General features: G+C 41.9%; 1 protein-coding gene across 8 annotated transcripts in view; it reads left to right on the top strand.

Moving 5' to 3' along the window:
- MBNL2 (muscleblind-like splicing regulator 2) overlaps window positions 1–18,412 on the top strand; it is a 72,980-nt gene that overhangs the window by 32,404 nt on the left and 22,164 nt on the right. For 3 of the 8 annotated variants that reach the window (XM_009864695.1, XM_009864680.1, XM_009864688.1), the window contains exons 2-6: window positions 5,537–5,701; window positions 8,739–8,939; window positions 10,654–10,917; window positions 17,187–17,240; window positions 17,906–18,059. In XM_009864695.1, coding sequence (XP_009862997.1) covers window positions 5,537–5,701; window positions 8,739–8,939; window positions 10,654–10,917; window positions 17,187–17,240; window positions 17,906–18,059 — 838 coding nt within the window. The remainder of the gene's footprint in view (window positions 1–5,536; window positions 5,702–8,738; window positions 8,940–10,653; window positions 10,918–17,186; window positions 17,241–17,905; window positions 18,060–18,412) is intronic. The other 5 variants (XM_009864703.1, XM_009864710.1, XM_009864732.1 and 2 more) reach the window with 3 other exon arrangements.

Below are 18,412 nucleotides of genomic sequence, written 5' to 3'. Positions count from 1 at the left end.
GGGGGGGGCCACTGGAAAAACCCTGGGGGGCAAGGCTGAGAACAAGGGACAGATGTCTGCAAGGAAGCAGGCCTCCATGTTTCTGCTCCTTGTTGGATAACCTGTCTTTTAAAGGTGTTGGGAGGTCCCGTGTCAGATGTTAGGCCATGCTGTGAGGTGGGAGAGGCATGCTCTGTTATTTCTCGCTATTGATATCAATAAATTGCCTCGGTTAACATTGGATTTATATGCTCAGCTTCAAGCTGGACTTTCCCCATTTCAACTGTTTAAGGAAAATACAAATAATTTGATTGGTTTACCCATGGGTAACGCTGCTGCTTTGATAGGCTAGCAGGTAACCATGGCTGCCGCCTTCCCAAAGTATTAGGTAGAGCACAGAGGAAGTCTTAATTTAGCTGATATGGTTTAAAAAAACTTAACACGTATCCCTCAGGGTTCAAACCTGAGGCAAGCACACTAACAAAAGACAACATGGTGATGTTGCATGGTGATGCTCCTCCTGTAAGAGCAGCCAGCAAGGAGGTTGTCCAAAGGTGCAACCCAGTTCCTCATGGCTGTGCATGGTGGGAGGACACGAGGCAGCTGGCATAAGCCAAAACTAGGCAGGTTCCTACTGAATATAAGGAAAATCTTCTTCATTGTGAGGGCATCCACACAGTCGACCAGATTGCTCAGAGAGGTTTGTGGAGGCTCCACCTGTGAAGGTTTTGAAGACCTATCTGGAGCAACTTGGTCTGACCCCAGAGCTGACCGTGGTCTGAGCAGGTTGGACTGGAGACCTCTCACAATCTCTTCCAACCTGAATTAGCCTCTCCTTTTGCCAAAAAACCCACAACCCTCCACCACACTGTGCTGCAGAAAAGTGTCTTAGAGTAGTTTTGGATCGACTGTATGCATTGAGGTTGTTACATTTACTATCAGGACTTCTATGATAAGCATGCTAAGAGTATGTATTGACCCCTGTCTTAAAAGCAGAATTCAGGACCAGAACAAAATGGCTGTGGATGCATTAGTTGATTCTCAATTTAAGAGATAAAAGAAACATTGTTTTGCCTTTTTTTTTAAATTCAGACATGTTATTTTTATGAAGGCTAAAGGTAATTCTAGAAAGTAAAAACTAATTCATTATTATGCATAAGCAATTTCCAACTTGGGCCGGGATGAATTATTATTATTGTTACTATTGACAGCAATAATAAAATATTGAAGGAAACTGTGGATTTATCAAGTATTCAGGCAGAGATGTGGTCATACAACTCGTAGACGGAAAGTGTCTTCTTCGTATTTGAATATGCAAAGTTTTGCACCTCATTTTGCTTATTTTGAAATTATAATTCTTAGCATATACCTAGCTTTTTAATATACTCCAGTCTGTGGGCTGTCTTGTACCACTGATTTTAGGCGAACTACCTGTTGTTCTTACTAGGGAAATCTATTGATTTTTTTTTTAAAAAGTCAACAGTGTGGCACAGCTTGTTAAGGGATGTGGATATGATATTAAGCCAGTTGGGTAGCAGCTCCCAAGCCCGTTGGCCCTGCAGATACGGAGCCTCTTGTTGCTGTGCCTGGGTGATGGGCACTGGAGTCCTTTGAGTTCCCAGCTCCTTGGTGCATTCTTTCCCTCTCCCACTTCTTTCATAGAATCAGAGCATGTCAGGGGTTGGAAGGGACCTCTAGAGATCATCTAGTCCAACCCCCTGCCAGAGCAGGATCCCCTAGGGCAGCCACACAGGAACGTGTCCAGGCAGGTTTTGTAAGGCTCCAGAGAAGGAGACTCCACAACCTCTCTGGGCAGCCTGTGCCAGGGCTCTGTCACCCTCACAGTGAAGAAATTTCTCCTCATGTTGCGGTGGAACTTGCTATGTTCTAACTTAAACCTATTGCTGGGCACCACTGAGAAGAGATTGTCCCCTTCCTCTTGACACCCACCCCTCAGATATTTATATACGTTAAGAAGATCCCCTCTCAGCCATCACCTTTCAAGGCTAAACAATCCCAGTTCTCTCAGTCAGTTCTTTACTGGAATGAAGCCTGTGGCACACCCCTGACGCGAGCCTCAGCATGTTCCCAGTCTGGATAATTAGCAGCAGAAAAAGTAGTTTTTCTACTAAAACTTTCCATTACCCGCCTGAAATGTGGCATTGGGCTAGGCTAGTTGCAGAGGGCAAAGGAAGAGAAATGAAAGGTCAGAGGTAGGTACCATCTTTGCAGGACGAGGGGTGCGAGAGAGTGCTGAGAATCTAATCTGATGTCTGGTCATTGTTACTATTCATTGCAGATAAGGAGACGGCTCATTGAAAGTGATTTTTTCGGGTGAACTCACATGGGAAGTGCATCACAGCTTATGATGTGCTTGTTGATAACCTTCGCTTCACAGGTGACAGGAGTTTCTAGGGACCGAGTTTCAAACCAATCTGTCTGCGCCCTCGGTTTCAGGACTCTGACTCATATGTGAGAGCAGGTTAAAATTTGTATGAAGCAATTATTTTCCCTGCTGCCTGCCTCATCCTGCAGTTTGTGCTGCCATATGCCGGAGCGGGGGGTGAATGTCTGCGGAGGAGCTCCTCAACTGCGATAGTTTTAAGAGCTGTAACCAACCAACTCCAGAGGCTTCATACTGATGCGTCCTAAAGTTAAAGCACTCAGTTTTGTCTCTGTACGTGTTACGAGGTGGCCTGCTAGCATAGTGGGGTTTTTTGCAAGAATCCAAAGTGGGCTCTTCCTGTAGATGTTGACTCGCACAATATGTTGAATACTCCTGCATGTTGTGTACAGTTGTCTGTTCTGATGTCTGGTTGACGTGTGTTGTCATCTCAGTTGGACTTCATATTTGATTTTATAATAAAACAATCCAGGATCTCGTTTGACTGAGACGACACTAAAAAAATGCATTTTTGTTCTTGCAACAATCAGTACTTGGCAATCAGCCTGGTTCCTCTTTGAAATTAATCTCATCAGGAGTTCACAGGGATATAGAGCATTTGTTAAAAAAGGTAAGAAAAGTTGCTTATAGGCATTTTCCTGCAACTGCTGTAGGTCCAAAAAGTGAAAGCTGGTCTCAGAATTTATTTAATGTTGGTAGCTAGGGCTGGATTAATTTGCTCACTATTTTCAGTGCTCATTCCACTGCGGTTTATTTTGGGTCATTTAATTTCAACAAGGCTTGATCTGTTTACAGCGCTTTCTATAGTAGCGTGACAGGGCCACACAGCTCTTTTATAGTATGTTCATTGCTAACCAGGAGCTCAAAAAACTAGTAAATGAGGCACAGACATGAGGACAGTACATTTTTGTATGGTAGGATTATTTTGGAAAGTTTTCTGAAATAACCAATCTTTTGTGCACTGTGGGTTGCTTTGCAGAGCCTGAAGTGATGGTATAGAGTAGCTGTGTGCTTTCAGAGGTGGGGAGTGGAGGGCTTGCTGAAGGCACTCCAAGGCTTAAGGTACTTCAGAAGCCACCGTGGTTGAGAGTTTCTTTCAGCCTTTGTTTGAGGAGCACTTTTGTTTCCATAGGTAGCTCTTTCCAGCACCCAAAGGAGTTCGATTTAATTTTGCTGGTTTAATTCTCAGATTTGCTGTATAAACCGTTCATAAACAAAAGAAGTTAGGGTTAAATAGGTCTCAGGTAAGAACGTCTTCGTCGGCCTCGTCAGCCAACACAAAAGCGTTTGCTCATTGCCTGCGCTGAGCGTGCTCAAGTTTAACATTATAAAGGCCTTGTTCACCTCCGAATGGAAGAGGCAGCCTTCTTCTATGTTCGTGAAATCATGACCGTCAAATTGTTTCTGCTTCTGCTCATGCCAGCTGACAACGTAAAGTTCCTTTTGTGAACTTCATTAAAGCAGCGTTAGTGGCTAGCGCAACAGAAATCAGAAGGAAGGCATGATGTCCTGAAATTGACTGCATCTGTACTAGCAGGTTAAAACAGCACCAAGAAGTGTCCCTGACCACCAAGACCACTTTTCTGTTAAATTTTTGTCTTTCTTGAACTCTTCTGGCCTCTGCTGTTTATCACGTTCCTGGGCAGTGACCAGGCGCAGTTCAGGAAAGGGTTGTTCTCGATAGTTGAGTATTGTGGAAATAGCTGCTTGCATTCTCAGCAGGCTCCGTGCAGAAGAACCTTCCTGAACTATGTTTAACTCACTCCTGTATAGGTAGTTCTTACATCCGCATAGCAGATTAGAGTCAGAATCAGCAGTGTTTTGGTGCCTGAGCAACGAGGGTAACATAACACTGTTGTTCTGGGACTTTTGAAGTGTATTGAAGGTTTTGTGGCTCTGTTGTGCATATACATTCACAGAGTTGGTGTACGTGAGTACTGTATGATGTTCTTGCATAAGGGATCTTAATGTTTTCTTGGCTATCTTAATGTTTTCTTGGTTGTAGGAAGATACTCCTTCTTGGCCACAAATCGGAAAGCCCTTATGCCAGTGAATGGAAAGCTTAAAAAGCACTTTTTAAAAACATCTCAGTTTGGAGACTTACCATCTACAAATTGAGTGTGTCAAATGCAATTTGACACATGCTCTAGGTCCTCTGGTCACAGCTCTTAAAATTTTGTGACTGTAGGGTGTGTCGTTGAGAAGCTTCTGATCTCAGCAGGTCCTGCCCTGCAGCTGCACAACCTGCTGGTGCACCCGACGATCTCTGTTTCGGGGAAACTTATCAGCACGCCTTAGGCTGCTCTACTCACATTTTAGTCAGCATGTACTGCTTGTGGAGGTGTGCTCCATGTCCATCTCCTCCAGCACAAGCCACCTCAGAGGTGATTGCCCACCCATATTTTTGTTGGCTCTTATTGTCTTGCAGCTGTCTAAAAACTCCTGCTTTGAGGTTGATGGGGAGCTCTCCTTTTGCTGTGTACCTTCAGATTTAGGTCCATGTGCTGCTTCTAAATTTAGGCTGCGAAAGTACCAGATTGACTTCTATTCTTTTATACTTGAGTGGAAATGGTTCAAAGTTGTGCTGATGTAATGAAAACAGGAGGCCAGAAGGCAGTCAAGTGGAATAAGGGTGAATATATGAGAGAAAACACAAACAGAAAGTGGCCACTTTAGATCTTTACTGCCCTGAACACACAATTATTTTAATATCATTTACTTAAAAACTGTGTTTCACTTAAAGAAGGCTTATATTTGTTACTCATAATGTAATGTCGTTTACAAAAAACGTTTATGTTATGGTAACACCAGATACTCTAGCCAAAATACCATGAGAGTTAGTTCAGGCAGTCTAGGTAATACTCAGAGTATTAATTTTATAGCAGTGATCTGTACTTAACAATGAAAATGCTGCCTCAAAGTCTTTCACTTTTTTTTTTCCCCCCCCTGTTGTTAATAGCCTTAACGATCAATCAGAGGTAGTGGACTGAGGCAGAGCTCAAAGCCATCAAATCCTCCCAGCCTGCTGCATAGTTCCCAGGAAACACCCTGTATTTCATTAGTTCTTGCTTGGTTTATGGTGTAATATTTTGCTCAAAGGCATTAAACTATCATCAAAAGCAGTGGACCAATTAGTGTGACTTATTTTTCCAGGGTCGTTGTACAAGGGAGAACTGCAAGTACCTTCATCCACCAACACATTTAAAAACTCAACTGGAAATCAATGGTAGGAACAACTTAATCCAACAAAAAACTGCAGCAGCAATGCTTGCCCAGCAGATGCAGTTCATGTTTCCAGGGACACCACTACAGCCAGTGGTAAGTATATTTCTCTGATGGTGTTAATGGTAAGTAAAGTTGAAGACTTTATTGACCTGCAAAAGTTCTCTAACCTAGTAACAATAAAAATAATGTACATCTGTTGACTTAAGGAGCTGCCAAGATGCTAGAGATACATTAATTTAAATTTGCATTTGAAGATATAATGGAGCATTGCTGTAGATTTGATAGACTTTTTTATCCCAGAATAATCTGCATTTCTTTTCATATCTTTTTTTTCCCCCTTCATTCAGTTCATGTCAGGTTTAGTCTTGTTTTGCAAGGTTTTTACCTATAATCTTTCTGGAGGTGAAAAATTGTGGAATAATAATAATAATTTGCTAGTAAGCTGTAGGAGTAGGAGCGCAGAGTTTCTCAGGAGTCTGTGGGTTTGAATGGCTTTAAATAGTATTTAATCTCAGTACCAGGAACAAAGGTTAATGACATTCTAGGTAACATTTTCTTACTCTCTTGAAATCTGAAGTGTCCCAGATTAAGATGGAGAATTGCTGGTGCATGCATCCACTTTACAAACTCAACATTTTCTCTTAAGGTAATGCATGTGTTGCCTGGGACACTTCAAATCCAGAAGGTGACATACAACTAGAGTCTTGCATGCATGAGCAGCATCTTCGGGTATATATTAAAATCATCAGTTGCTCTGGGCTGCCTTTGCACTTGAGCTCCTTGTTGTACCAGACTGCCAAAGCGTGGTTAGGGAAGTAATCTGAATTAAACTTTTCATACATGGCTGCTAATTATGTTTTCGCAATCTGAATGCCTAGTGTAAGGCATCCCACTGGAGAGGGATTTCTTTCTCTAACTTGAGGCATCTGGAGCGTTGGCATCAACTTCTGTGTTGGGCTTCCAAGGTCCATTTATAGTTTATCGAAAGACATGGGCACTTCTCATTACTATTTGCTTGGCGTGTTTCAGACGTCTGCATTTGGATTAAATGATTTGGTTTTTTTAAGTGCCTTTTTCTTTCTATGGACTATCACAGGAGACAAGTATAAGCATCTCAGAAGAAGACATCTGTATTTGGTCACAGGAAGCTCACCTCAGATGCTTTTTTCAAGCGTGTTTTTACACTTGTAATATCTGCTATAAGGTGGGAGGCACAAACGAAAATTGGGTGTCAGGAGTCCCTTAATTTCTGGTACATGTTCAAAAAAATGTACTTGGTATATTGGCATAATGGGTTTTGATTATTTTCTGGTTTTCTACTACTTGAGTTTTCACCAGAAAATAAGATTTGAAGCATCTCTTAGTATTATGAGAAAGATTGAAGGGGCAAAATTATACTTTTTCCCAGTCACCCATTTCATCATTTGAACTTTACAGTTTCATTGACGTAATGCCTTCTGTACTGATTGCTGTGATAGAAGTGCTGGGTTTTATTTCTCTGTCTCGCATAAATTGCCAGATTAAGATGACTCAGCCTTGACCAAATGGGTGAAAAGTGAAAGAAAATTCCACAGAAGTCATTTGACATGTGGATTTATTCTTAAAATTATATCTGATACAAAGCTGTTATTTATATTATACATAACACATACTGTCCTCCACATAGCTGAACCGTTGTTTCATTTAGATGTTGATTATTATGCTCTAAAGAATTTAGCTGGCACTTGACATATAAACTTGGCTGTTTGATATCAAGTAGTTTTGATCTCTGATAAAACCAGCATTATGCACTTTTAACTCTCAGGGGCAGGTAGATGCCATTTCTGTACAATTGAGTACCCTGGCTAATCTGCTGCTCAAAACATCTTCTTGGCACTAACCCACATTCATTTATAATTTAGTAATTGGTGCCAAAGACAAAAAAAAAACAAAATCAAAGCAAAACAGAAATAAATCTTCTAGCTCCTGTGCTTTCTCGTGAGTGTTTTCTACGTGCTGTGTGTGGCTGGCCTCCTTTCTCCAAGAGAGGCTGTGCAGGCCGCCTTCATGAGAAAGACACTTCTCCTTTGTTCAGTGTTTTTTAAGCCTTCCTTTAATTTTCAGTTGTTGTGTGGTTCATTTCTAGCTGCCAGCTTATTTGGGAACTTAATTTCTGACAAAACTGATCTGAGATGTGTCCCTTTTTCCTATGAGGTTTTTTCCTCGTTTATAGTTATAGCTTCACTCCCTGGGGTTAACGTCAGCCCTGCAGAACTAAAGCACTTTCCAGGTCTGGCCACGATGATGTTCCGCCTCCACCTCCCCATGGCGCTGGCGGTAACAAACCCACCATTCTGCCTTGGTAGGGCTGCGTTTTAGCATCACACAAGTGCTCTTTCTTCTGGTCATGACTTCACTGACTTGCTGTGGGAAGGCATGAAACAGATTTTTAGGCCCCATATCATTCCTTCCAATCAAATTTTTTCGTAATATGAACTCTAGCTAAGCCTGAATAATCCCTTTCTAAATATTGTGTCCAGCTGAGATTATAATATTTATTCTGCTTGCCACTAGTGACAGCTGAGCACACAAACATTCGCAAAGGTGAGGTTTCTCGATGTGTGCGCCTTAGTAACCTATAATTGCAGGAGGTGGCAAAATACAGCATGCAAACAGATGGAAGTAACATGCCAAAGAGCTCATTATATATAGTCTTATTAGAAATATGGTTTTAATATAGTTAATAACACTTCACCTATGAAATCTGGTAGTTAGAAAAATAGCCTGTTTTCCCAAGGAAAGCAGGTATTGCGAAAAAGCAGTAAAGTCTGTGTTACTTTTGCTTTTAGATGTGTAAATAAGCCTGCAATGTAAGCTGGACCTCCATAGAGATTCGGGTTCAAAGTACATCTTCATTTGCATCGGCAGCCTCTTTTCCAATAATAGAGCTACAAAGGCGGTTCTTCGTGTGCTGCTGGAATGTGTTACATGATTAAAACAAGAGAGCATGCCGTGTGTTTTGCCAGCTGTTTGGATTTTTTTTCATTAAGAAAATGAAAGAGCACCAGAAAGAACACGCGAAAGACGACTATGAAGCTCTCGATTAAGGGGCTGGGTTTTTTTCACCTTGATCTGTGTTTTCCTTTTGCAGCCCACATTTCCAGTGGGTCCCACAATAGGAACGAACACGGCTATTAGCTTTGCTCCTTACCTAACGCCAGTAACACCGGGAGTTGGCTTAGTCCCGACCGAGATCCTACCCACGCCGCCTGTCATTGTTCCTGGAAGTCCACCGGTTTCAGTCCCTGGTTCAACTGCTACCCAGAAACTCCTCAGGACTGATAAACTGGAGGTACTGTAGACACCGCCGTGACTAGAAATTCGATCTTCTATTAGGCTGTGTGAAAGCTCCTGGAGGGAAAAACTGTTGTTTCAGAAACGATGCTTAAATTTAGTTGCTCCGAATAAAGACCTTGTAGCCAGGCAGGACTCCTACACTTGGAGCCACTGGTAATTAAACACTGCTGATTTTAAGGTAGTGTGTTTGCTCAGATTTAGGACACAGACATCAACATGAATTTCCATTTTTTATGAAATTCATCTCCTCCAAAATACTTCACGTATAACATGCCTGTGAAGGTATGTCTCAATGAAATACCCAACAAGCACATTTTTATTGCAGTGTCAATTCTATGCCCTTTTTTATGCATTGACATTTGGGGAATGTTATGGCCTTATAGATCGATATTAGGAAATGGTAGAACCTTTCAGCCTTGAGCTACAGATGGAGGTGTCAAATGTTACCAGCCCTGCAGCAGGCTGAAGGAGCAAGTCCCCAGCTCTGCAGGGCCTCCCTGGTGTTGATGGATCTCTGCACGGCTGGGCTTAGCGGAATCCGTGATCCAAGTAAACGAGAAGGCCAAATTGCTCTTGCAGAAATACACGTCCTTTCCTGGAAGCCTAAGCACTGGTGTCCAGAGCATGTTTCTTTTTAGGAAAAATCAACATGTTCATTCTGCATGTTTTGGAAAATTATTTTTAAGAAGGCTCTCCGTTTAGTTTGTATAGAATCATAAAATTGTCAGGATTGGAAGGGACCTTAAAGATCATCTAGTTCCAACCCCACTGCCATGGGCAGGGACATCCCCCACTAGATCAGGCTGCTCAGAGCCCCATCCAGCCTGGCCTTAAAAACTTCCAGGGATGCGGCTTCCACCCCCTCTCTGGGCAACCTGTGCCAGTGTCTCACCACCCTCATGGGGAAGAACTTCTTCCTAATGTCCAATCTGAACCCATCCATCTCTAGCTTCAATCCATTCCCTCTAGTCCTGTCACTACCCCACATCCTAAAAAGCCCCTCACCAGCTTTCTTGTAGGCCCCCTTAAGATACTGGGAGGCCACACTAAGGTCTCCTTGGAGCCTTCTTTTCTCAGACTGAACAGCCCCAACTCTCTCAGTCTGTCTTCATAGGAGAGGTGCTCCAGCCCTCTAATCATCCTCGTGGCCCTTCTCAGGACACGCTCCAGCACGTCCATATCTTTCTTGTGCTGTGGGCTCCAGAACTGGATGCAGTACGCTAGGTGGGGTCTCACGAGAGGGAAGCAGAGGGGGTAGACTCTGTAAAAAATACAGTGTGTTTGATGCACATCTGTCCCGGGTCTCAGCAAGAAGTGATGCTGCAAGAATATAAAGTGTAGTTAGAAAGGGAGTGAATATTTTGCAGTTCCCAGCTAGTTTTGCAGAGGCAGTTACCTCAGTAAGTTACCTTCCCAGGTGTTTTCTAGACAGGAGAAAGGAAAGGCATTTGGGAATGCTTCTGTTGCATGTCAAGTTTATTTAGCCGCCATACCGCAGAGCTGCCTGAGGAGCCAAGCCCATGAGGGTAAAATAGATGCATTTCCCTCTCCCAGAAGAAGACAAAGGGTTTGTTGAGCTGAACTCACTGAAAAACTTGACCTAAAGCGGGGAAGGGGTCAGGTGTGTCGTTTGGGGGTGCGGGGCTCTCCCTGCCCTTCCGTGTTGCGCCGAGCTCTGCCCCTGCAACGCCATGTTGTTTTGCACGTAGGTGTGCAGGGAGTTCCAGCGGGGAAACTGTGCGCGTGGAGAGACTGATTGCCGCTTTGCGCATCCGGCAGACAGCACAATGATTGACACAAACGACAACACCGTAACCGTGTGTATGGATTACATAAAAGGTCGTTGCATGAGGGAGAAATGCAAGTATTTTCACCCTCCTGCACATTTGCAGGCCAAAATCAAAGCGGCGCAACACCAAGCCAACCAGGCTGCGGTGGCAGCCCAGGCAGCTGCAGCAGCTGCGACTGTGATGGTAAGTGCTGGCATATATGGCTGCCTTTTTTTGACAGAAGCTCTTTGATGCCTATTTTGCTTCAATTTAATGCTGTTTGCTTATACTTTCTTTTCTCTTTTGCCTCTTCTTCTTTTCTTTTCTTTTTTTTTGGTAAAAGATAAGAATTTATAAAATTATTACTGTTGCTTTATGGGAGGAAGCACTTTTTTTCTTTATGCCCTTATTTTAATGCTGTATTTCTAGCCAAGACAGTGAAGCAAATGACACTCTATACCACTTCTGTTCTCTGCCTCGATTATATGTTAAATTTACCCCTAGTATTTCCAAACAGAAATAGAACTGATAAGCCTCTATGTCCCCTGGAAAACAGGGGCACATGTGCTGTTTTAGCTCTTTGATGACAGATACACATGTGGAAATTTGGAAGAAAAGGAAGAAAAGCAAGGAGAGAGCTTTTGCCGTAGAGATCAGTAGTGGAAATGAAACCTGTAGTAAGATTCAACTTACTCCACCTTAGATGTCAGACATTTAGATATCTGAGCCTATCTTAGCCATCTTGATCTCCCTTTATAGGTAGTAGAGAAAAAACAGCACATTCATCCGATCTACTGTTAGTACCTTTCCAAGGACAAGGAAGAACTCCCCTCTATAGATACACATCTGTCGTTGACTAAGAAGTGTTGACTTTTTGAACATTGGTTAGATGAATCTCATGCCTAGAGACTTTTCTTGCCTCTCCCACTGCCATGGGCGAGTTACTTGAATCATGGGCTTTAAAAGTAGTAAACTAAAATGGGAGTTATTAAGAAAAAGCATAGAAACATAGTATCTATAGTCAGAAGAGACTGAGGACTTTCTCTTTTCAGATATTTTAAGCTCTTGCCTAAAACTATTCAGACCCATCAGTCCATCCATTTACCAGTATTGCATCTCTCTTACAGTTGCTTCCAGGAAACATGATAAATTTAAATAGAGTGGTATTGATAATGTTAAATAAATCAGGCATGCGGGATCTGACTTGGGAGAAAATTGCTGGCAGCAAATCAAAGAATCGTTGTCCTCATTGCTGGCAGTGGACGAATAATTAAGCAGATGTGGTTTGTGGACTTGTGGGCAGTGCATACAATAGTTACAGACAATGCAGTTATTCTCTGGGTAAAAAGCTTACCAGAAACACAATACAGTACAGTATATAACTACCCCAAGATATTGTATTTAGCAAATTAGCAAAGACCAGACTTTTTTAGGGAGAAAGGGTAAGATATGCAAGAAAGTAAGCCTGTGAGCAGAAGAGAGTTTCTTAAGTTTTAATATTCTTTTTCCTATAGTATCTCCAGCCTCTGTTTCAAATCAGATGATTTTTAGTTAAACTTCCCTGTGCTTACAGAAGTTGAATACTATCTGGATATTAAAGCAAAAGATTGGTTTTTTATTCCGATTAGCTTCTGTTGTGCAATGTTTATTGTCGATTTAGAGAATGTAATATTTCTAGGCAGTATACTAAAGAAGAAAGGAGAGAGCTGAGTGGATTCATTTTTCTGCACTTCAGTAGTGATTGGATATGTATCCTGTGATTTTAAATAAGCCATAATTGGAGTTGCATTAGCCTCAAAGTGAAATAAAAGTATCTTTGGAAACGCAGAATTGAAATTCTATCATTCTGATGCCACGTGAGAAGGCAGCAGGGACCTGTAATTCAGGGTAACTTTTTGCACAAAAATACATTAAAAATATTTTTACAACATACTTAAACTACCAAACAGAAAAGATGCTTCACAATCCAACTATTTTTTTTTTAATATAGCTTTGAAATAATGAGGTCAAGTGAATGAAAAATACCTGAGTGGCAATAAAAACAAAAAAATGATAGAAAAGGCATGCGCCTGCAAGGCCACTGAAGAACGACCAAGAATACTTAGTTGGATCTAGAGAGCAAAAGTAAGACAGAAATACAAATGCTTATCTGTACGATTCACTTGCTTACAGGTGGAAATTGTATCTGAGAGGTTTTCCTCCCTGGAGGAACTGCTCTGCATTGCTCTGGTTCAGAGGGTGCTCATACGGGTGAGCGTTGTGGGGAGGGTTAGAGCATTGTAGGCAAAGCTTGTAAGACTATTGAAGATCCATGAATTCTGCAGTCTGGGCCCTTTCAGAAAATGCCCTGTCTATTCCTTTACACTGAAATTTAGAAATTTTTACTCAAGTATCTTAAGTGACCTCATCATCTGAAGGAAAAAGAAAAGGGAAAGATGATATGAAAGAGGCTATAGACCATGTACAGCATAAATGTGAAGTGCATTAGAGGACAGTGACATCTGTCATTAAACTCAGAAAGCCTCAGATATTCATATGGTCCATCAGAGAGCATAAAAAGTCACTGAAGAATGTACGTCCTAAATTAAAATGTGCTATTGCCGAGTCCAGTCCTGCTGCTCAAACAAGGTGAGCTAGAGCAGATTGTTCAGGACATGCCTAATTGGCTTTTGAAAGTCTGCAGGGATGGAGACTCCACAGCTTCTCCTGACAGCTTGCTACACGGTTAAATCATGCTTACAGTAAAAAAAATTAAAAATCTTATATTTCAGTGGAAATTATTGTGTTTACATTCATTCCCGTTGCCTCCTGTCCTGTCACTGGGTACTGCTGAGAAGAGTCTGCCTCCACTTTTACTCCCCTGTCAGGTATTTATATACACTAGTGAGGTCTTCTGGCATCTTCTCTTCTCCGGGATGAATAGACTCAGTTCTTTCATCCTTTTGTCATCTTAAAGGTGCTCCAATCCCTTCATCATCTTTGGGGGGCTTTATGGGGCTGTTTTCTACTGTACTGGGATGCAGCATTCCTTATGCAGCCTGACCAGTGCTGAGTAGAGGGCAACGACCAGCTCCCTTGACCTGCTGCTGATATGCTTCTTAGTGCAGCCCAGGCTGCTGTCAGCTGCCTTTTCTGTGAGGATGTATTGCTGGCTCATGTTCAACTTGGTGCCCACCAGGACCTTGAGGGCCTTTCTGTCAAGCCTTGGTGGCCCTCAGTATGTAGTGGTGTCTAGGGTTTCTGGTTTTTCTCTTTGTTGAACTTAGTGAGGTTCCTCTGTGCCCATTTCTCCAGCCTTTCCAGGTCCCTCTGAGTGGCAGCACATCTAGCTTGTGTATCAGCCAGTCCTCCGACGTTTATACCACTAGTGAATGGCTTGCAGCTGAACTTTGTGTTGCTGATCGCTGTTCCCTGTTTAGCCCATATTAAATAAGTTTGTCTCTGAGAATGAAGTGGGAGACAGTGTTGAAAAACTTTCTGAAGTCGAGAGAAACAGCACCCATTCCGCTCCCCTCACCCTCCAAGCCAATCTCATCATAAAACGCTGTCAGGTTGGTTAAGCACAATTTCCCCTTCATAAATCTCTGCTGACTAGTCCCCCCCATCACCTTGGCTTTCATATGTTTGGAGATGGCTTTCAGGAGGATTTTCTCAATTGTTTTCCCAGGGAATGAAGTGAGTTTGACAAACTCGTCATTCCTCAGACCTTCCTTCCTGCCCTTTTTGAAGCTAGGACTGCCATTTACTTCCTTGCAATCTTTGGATTTCAAAGGTAAATTAAGAGTGGCCTTGCAGTGGCATTGGCCAGCTCCCTCAGCACCCATTGATGCATCTTGTCAGGCTAGTGGGTTTGTGTACACCCAGTTTGTTTAAATTTTCTCTAGCCTGATCCACTTCCTCTCAGCGTAAATCTTCACTTGAGGCTTTTCCACTGGTCTCTCACTGGCCTGAAGGCCAATCTTACCAGTAGAGACTGAAGTGGAGATGATGTTCGGTATCTCAACTTTCTCCGTGTCCTGTGTCACCAGGTCACCTGCCCCATTCAGAAGCAGTTTCACATTTCCTCAGGTCTTTCTTCTGTTGCTGATACACTTGGAGAAGCCTTTCTTCTTGTCCTTCACATCCTTTGCCAGATTCAATTCCGGGTGGTCTTTGGGTCTCCTAACCCATCTCTGCATACTCAGGCTGTGTCTCCATTTCCCCTGGGTCATCCATCCCTGCTTCCACCTCTTGTGTTTGCTTCCCTTCTTGTGTTTTGAGTTTAATCAGGAGCTCCTTGCACATCCGTGCAGGCCTCCAGGCTCATATTCCAGGAAACATTATAGCGTACCAATGTAACATTTGACACACAAATATTATGCCTCAGCATGTTCGATCATTTTTATTATTGTTTTTACTTCCTTTCCATAGTCTTTTCCTTTTCCAGGCTATAGCTATTGATTTTTGTGATTGGCATTACGTACAAGATCAGATGTTGAGCAGGAGCTAGCCTGATGGAACAGCAAAAGGCAAAGGAGCTTTTACTGTCAGGACAAAGTGGAAGAAAAGATGAAAGTCTGGAAAGAAAAATGAACAGTTAGTCTTAATGCCTGAAAAGAGAAGGAGGCTAAATGGAAACAAGGTTGATGAGTTGGTCTAGAAACAGATAGAGTTAAAGCTTTCAGGCTGGGGAAACTGTGAGACTGAACTTGCTGCGGAAGATAAGGAGAAAGCCAGCAAAAAGCTTCAAAATAGGAAGGTGAGGTTAAGAAGAGCCTGTAGAAGTGGAGAATGTCATAAACACAGAGATAATAAGTTGACAAGTGAGATCAGACAAGATCTGCATTGGGATGATAAAGGTAATTAACTGAAGTGCTTCACACTGATAGGCATTTGACGACTTCATCATTGCATAACGCTGAATTCGGTAGTAGTGCTTCACCTCCGTTTAGACTTCCATCCGCGGTGGCTGCAGAGTGGACCTGAGACTGTGCCCTGTGCAGACAGAGCGATGTCCTCCGTGGCGGCTACCACATGGATGCCGTACCTCAGCCTGCTTGGGCACAAGAAATGTCTCCAGATCCTCACTTTGCGCCACAAATTTCTTGTTATGTCTGAGTCTTGGGCCCTGGCGGATGAGCAGATCCTGTAGATCAGGGCGTGTAATCCAGAAATGTGCTGAAGGAGAGACGGGGAGGGCGTTGGGAAGCCTCACGCTACAGAGGTGCAACTGAGCCAGGAACAAGGAGTAGGCAGATGCACCCTGCAAAATGCCCTGCTGGCACGAGCTAATCTTGTGACCGTAAGCTGTAGCCGCTTTGTGCCTTGTCCTCTTGGTTTTTTTCACTTTCATTCCCTATTTCCACATGCTGATGTCAAGAGAGACATAATCTGTGTATCCTAAAAAGAGCTAAATACTAGCCTGTGTTTAAAAAACAGAAATAAAAAGTCCGATCTCTAAGTAAATCTTCCTTTCCTTTCTGAAGGTTTGTGAGAGTTATTTACACGATAAAACTTCGTAGTATATTATATGAGAAGATTTTTTTACAGAATGCCATCGTATCAGCCATAAGTATGATCTTATTATGAAAATATATAGAAATGTGTATGCCTATGTACTATGCCTAAATACTTTTTTTTAAAAAAATTAATAATGCTGGACTAGTGTCATAACTCATCCGTTACTGTTCACTTATGAACTAAGAGCAGTATTCTTACTCACAAAATTTAGAAAATATGTTTTAAATTCTAAAAAACTTTTTTCCCCCTCAATGTAATGTGGTAAGTTACAAGGAAAAAAATCCACAAAAATGACCCAGCTGTAGGGGAAAAAAAAGGAATTAATGATAAGTTAGTGTAACTAGACATATTATTTATTCTGCTTTGTATTGGAAAAGGAGAACCTGCCTCATTTTCAACCGCACATCTGTTGAATGACACACTTCTTTTAATTAAAAGACCCTCACCTTGCAAGCACTGATATTAATATCATTTGTAATGCATTACAACTTTCACTAGTGCTTTGTATTTGAAAATGTAGCCTTCCAAATTGATTTCTCCGCTTTAAAATGTGACTTAACTAACTTATCAGGAATTCTTATAGGCATATCCTTTAAACTTTCTGCATCTCTGTGAAGTGTTTATACGATGCTTAATAGTGTCTGCAAGCTGCTGTTTTACTCAACTTTCCTGAATTTCAAACATCTATATTTTACTCTCTTATATGCTTTTAACTAAGGTATAGTAGATGCATTTTTGCTTCGGTACTAATTCAAAATGTAATATTCATTTCTTTAGAAGACATTTTTGTTGTTGTGCATGCCTAGTGTTTTGTATGTTGTATATTGCATTCAGAATATTTTTTTCCTTCTCACCTATCCACAAATGCAATGCCGTTCCCATGATGCACCTCTGCTTGCTGTTTACCTGTATGTTAATTCGCTTGAATCCCATTGGCCCACTGCCATCATGTGCTCGCTGCCTGTTATTAAAAGACTCAGTCGACTGCCAAAGCAATGAAGCGACCTCTCGAAGCAACTGTAGACCTGGTACTTTGACCTTTCACCTTTTGCTTTGCATGTAGCTTTTTTTGGGTTTATTTTTATTTTCTTTTCAGAGAAGCAACTAATGAAATTTGTATCGCTTTACTTTTGAACATCAACTGGAAATGATTTCACATACTTGTTAATTTACCAGAAACTCTGTATTTATCCATCTCATTCTCATACGTAATAAACGCAGACGATTTAGTTTGGTTCCTAACATGGTTTCATTTTTTTAAATATCCTCTCATGAAAAGTCGAATTGAGATAAAACTGCTTCTGTAATTGAAAACGCTTAACGTAATCCATTAATCTGTATGATAATAGGAAACAATATTTAAATTTAAAAAGGAAAATACTTGGCAATGAAACACAAGTGGTTTTTTCTCCCTATAATATTTGAAAACCTATTTAAAGGCAATGCCATTTTCGTTGCTTTAAAGGCCTTTCTTTTCAGTAGTTGTGCTGCTACAGTTTTAGGTTGATAGTACCATGCTTTTGCTATCAATAACAATATTTCACTCATTTTACATTGCTGTGCTTTGAGTTAATATGCATGGCGAGGCATCTTTAGCCGCTTTAAAAAATAATCAGTTTTTGTATTTATGTATATGTTACGGACAATGTCTTTAAAAAAGCGACTCCGTTTTAACTAACTTTCTTATTTACAGGCCTTTCCTCCTGGTGTTCTTCACCCTTTACCAAAGAGACAAGCACTTGAAAAAAGCAATGGTGCCAGTGCCGTTTTCAATCCCAGTGTCTTGCACTATCAACAGGCTCTTGCCAATGCTCAGTTGCAGCAGCATGCAGCGTTTATCCCAACAGGTACGTTGTAACCACACCGAACCGATTTTGCCTTGCTTGGGTAGCCTCTGTGACAGGCAGTTTGCATTCCATGGAAGGGTCCATTACGCTACCTTGAGGTGAGGTCTGCACAGATATTTACACGGCATTTTAGTTCTTCCCGTAAAGTACGAGAGCTGCAGCAGAAGCATCAACGTGCCGCCAGGCTGCTTTTCACAACCACGGCCTCGTTCATCGCTCTGCAGTTTGCCCTTTTTTTTCCCTACCTCAAATTGGCTGCATCTTGACTCTTGCCTGCCTGGCGCTCTCCCAGCAGAAGAGAGGGCAAAGCTCCGCTGACAAAAAATGCTGGGAAAAGCGTTGTGCTTTGGCAA

This window comes from Apaloderma vittatum, unplaced genomic scaffold, assembly GCF_000703405.1.
Source record: "Apaloderma vittatum isolate BGI_N311 unplaced genomic scaffold, ASM70340v1 scaffold13350, whole genome shotgun sequence".
NCBI classification, from domain to species: domain Eukaryota; kingdom Metazoa; phylum Chordata; class Aves; order Trogoniformes; family Trogonidae; genus Apaloderma; species Apaloderma vittatum.
The sequence above is the reverse complement of the archived record's forward strand: the minus strand, read 5'-3'. Positions and strand labels throughout refer to the sequence as shown.